A 2,569-nucleotide genomic window follows, 5' to 3' on the forward strand; every position below is an offset into this window, starting at 1 on the left:
TTGTGCCCCCAAGCCCCGGGGGGGGGGACTGCCCCCCAAAAACGGGGCAGCAGTGAGGCCAGGTTGCAGGGGGTCCCGGTTGCCCCCCCGGGCAGGGCGATGGGGGCTGGCTCAGTTTCCCCCCGTCCCGGCAGGAGGCCTACGCCGAGTATCTGAGGAGCATCAGCTTCATCGCCCAGGCCCTGCAGGAGGACGCGGCGGCCGGGAAAGGTGCGGGCGGCCTCGCGACGCGCGCTGCCCTGCCCGGAGCCCGGCGCCCCCCGCACGGCGCCCGCGGAGGGGCCCGCCTGGGCTCTGCCCTCCCTTCGCCTGCCGCGTCCGTCCGCCCCCGCGCGCCCCGGCGCCGCTCTGCGTTCAGGCAGCTGCTTGCAGGAAAGACGTTTCCCGCTGCAGCGGTGCCGTGGCGGGAGGTACGGTGCCGTGGGGCGGCCGGGACGCCCTCGCCCCCGGGCAGGCAAGCGGAGGTGTCCCCCCCACCGGGCCGTGAGAGCGATGCTGCCGGCCGCGGGGCTGAGCCGCTCGGGGGGGCCCGGGGACCCACACGGCGTCCTCTGCGCAGATGGCAGCGAGGGCGTCGCACCGGACACCCTGAAGATGCTGAAGCTGGCGGAGCAGTGCCTGGAGAGAGTCAAGTCCATCGCAGCCGCGCTCGGTGAGCGATGCTGTCCCCGGGCTGGCGCAGCGCCGCGAGCGGGGCCCGCGCGCGCTCACCTCTCCTGCCCTCCCCAGGGAGAGCTGAGGCCAAACCCGCCGTCCAGGAGAGGAGCGCGGGCCCCGCACCCATCTCCCGGCACCGCAGGGTCTTCTCGGACGAGGGGGGCAAGCTCTCTCCTTTCCTGCCGCCGGAGATCTTCCAGAAGCTGCAGATCGCCGAAGCTCAGAGCGCCAGGAAGTACGCGGGCGGGGTGGCGGCACAGGGGGCCGAGGCCCGGCCGTGGAGGGACGGCGTCGGCTCCTCGGCGGGGAGCTCGGCGCCCCGGGGCGCTCTCTGCGTCCGCCCCGGCCGCCCCGGTGGGTGCTCAGGGCTCGCTGCTGGCAGGGAGCTGACGCCGCTGGAGGAGGCGTCTCTGCAGAACCAGAAGCTGAAGGCCGCCTACGAGGCGCGGGTGGCGCGGCTGAACCCCCGCCAGGCCCTGCAGAAGACCTCCCTGGCAAGTGGGGGGCGGCGAGGGGGGAGCCCTGCCGGGCAGCGCTGTGGGCTGGCGCTCTGCGGGGGCTGCGGATGGAGCTGGGCAGGGGCTGAGCTCCCCAGGGGCTCGGCCAGAGCCGCATCGGGTGTTGCAGGGCCCCAAGAACCCCGGAGGCCCCGGGCTGGGGCGGGAGGGTCCCGCGAGGCGCCGGGGAGCCCCTCGTGCTCCGGGCCTGTCTGCGCGTTCCCGCTGTGCCGTGGGCGGACGTGGGCTTTCGGCAGGCGGCACCGACGTGCTCTGTGTTCCACAGACGCTTTCCCTCCAGCGGCAGATGATGGAGAACCTGGTGATCGCCAAGGCCCGGGAGGAGACCGTATCCTTCGCGTTAGAAGGGCGCAGGCGGGGAGGGAGCATCGATGCCGCCAGGGCCCAGCGTAGCCCGAGGTTCAGAGCGCCATGTGCTGCTGCAGGCGCCTGTGCCTTGTACCTGGGCTGCGAAACACCCTTTGGGATCCCAGCCCCGTCCTGTTTCGGGCTGACTGGGTGGGAGAAGGGCAGACCCTGGCTCGTGCCTGCTGGGAGGCGGTGGCTGTGCCTGCGTGGCTCTCTTCCCGCTGCCTCTGAGCTGGCACGGGGGTGCTGCGGGGCCGCAGCCGTGCTCGCCGCGGTGGCAGACTGTCGGGGACCCCCGGGCCGCAGGAGGAGACGCCGGGGCGGCCGTGCGGGGCGGCGGGCCAGCGGGCCGGCCCCCAGCCGCGGCTCCGGAGCCTTGACTCTGCCGTGACCCAGCTGCAGCGGAAGATGGAGGAGCGGAGGCTGCGGCTGCAGGAGGCTGCCAACAGGTCAGCGGGGCCGGGGCGGCGCGGCGGGACCCCCCGGCCCGGTCCCTGTCCCCCATGCGGGGGGTTGGTGGCCCGAGGGAGGGTCCGGGCTGAGCCCAGGGCTGTCCTGCCCCCCACCCCCATGCCACCTGCCCCACGGCGAGCCCCAAGGGCTCATCATGCCTGGGTGTGTCCTCCCTCCCTGTGCCCCCGTGGCCACTGCTCCGGCCACGGTGCCCGGTGCCACGTGGGGGACTGGCCATGGGGACAGCGTGGGGGCGAGCAGAGCTCAGTGCCGGGGCGGGGGGCGCGGGGGGCTGCGGCTCCCGGCCGGGCCGCTCTGCCCACGGCBGCCGCTCCGCCGGCAGGAGGTTCTCCGGCGGTGCAGCCCTCACCCCCGAGGAGCAGGAGCAGAGGGCCCTCTACGCCGCCGTCCTCGAGTACGAGCAGGACCACGTGAGTGCGCGCCAGCCCGGGAGGCCGCCGCCGGCGACTGGGATGCTGGTCCCAGGAGCAGGATCCCTTGTCCTGGGGGCAGGATCCCTGCCGTCCCTGGGCTCCGGGGGGCGGGATCCCTTGTCCTGGGGGTGGGATCCCTGCCGTCCCTGGGCTCTGGGG

General features: G+C 74.8%; 1 protein-coding gene across 1 annotated transcript in view; it reads left to right on the forward strand.

Annotated features, from left to right (window-relative positions):
* Window positions 1-2,569, forward strand: part of VPS9D1 (VPS9 domain containing 1) — a 7,898-nt gene that overhangs the window by 2,073 nt on the left and 3,256 nt on the right. The window contains exons 3-9 of the mRNA XM_085318955.1: window positions 135-210; window positions 560-652; window positions 730-892; window positions 1,040-1,151; window positions 1,441-1,503; window positions 1,920-1,972; window positions 2,320-2,407. Coding sequence (XP_085175081.1) covers window positions 135-210; window positions 560-652; window positions 730-892; window positions 1,040-1,151; window positions 1,441-1,503; window positions 1,920-1,972; window positions 2,320-2,407 — 648 coding nt within the window. The remainder of the gene's footprint in view (window positions 1-134; window positions 211-559; window positions 653-729; window positions 893-1,039; window positions 1,152-1,440; window positions 1,504-1,919; window positions 1,973-2,319; window positions 2,408-2,569) is intronic.

The sequence above is a fragment of the Rhea americana genome, unplaced genomic scaffold (genome assembly GCF_003343005.1).
Source record: "Rhea americana isolate MKP2758 unplaced genomic scaffold, rheAme1 scaffold_565, whole genome shotgun sequence".
In the NCBI taxonomy this organism is placed as follows: Eukaryota; Metazoa; Chordata; class Aves; order Rheiformes; family Rheidae; genus Rhea; species Rhea americana.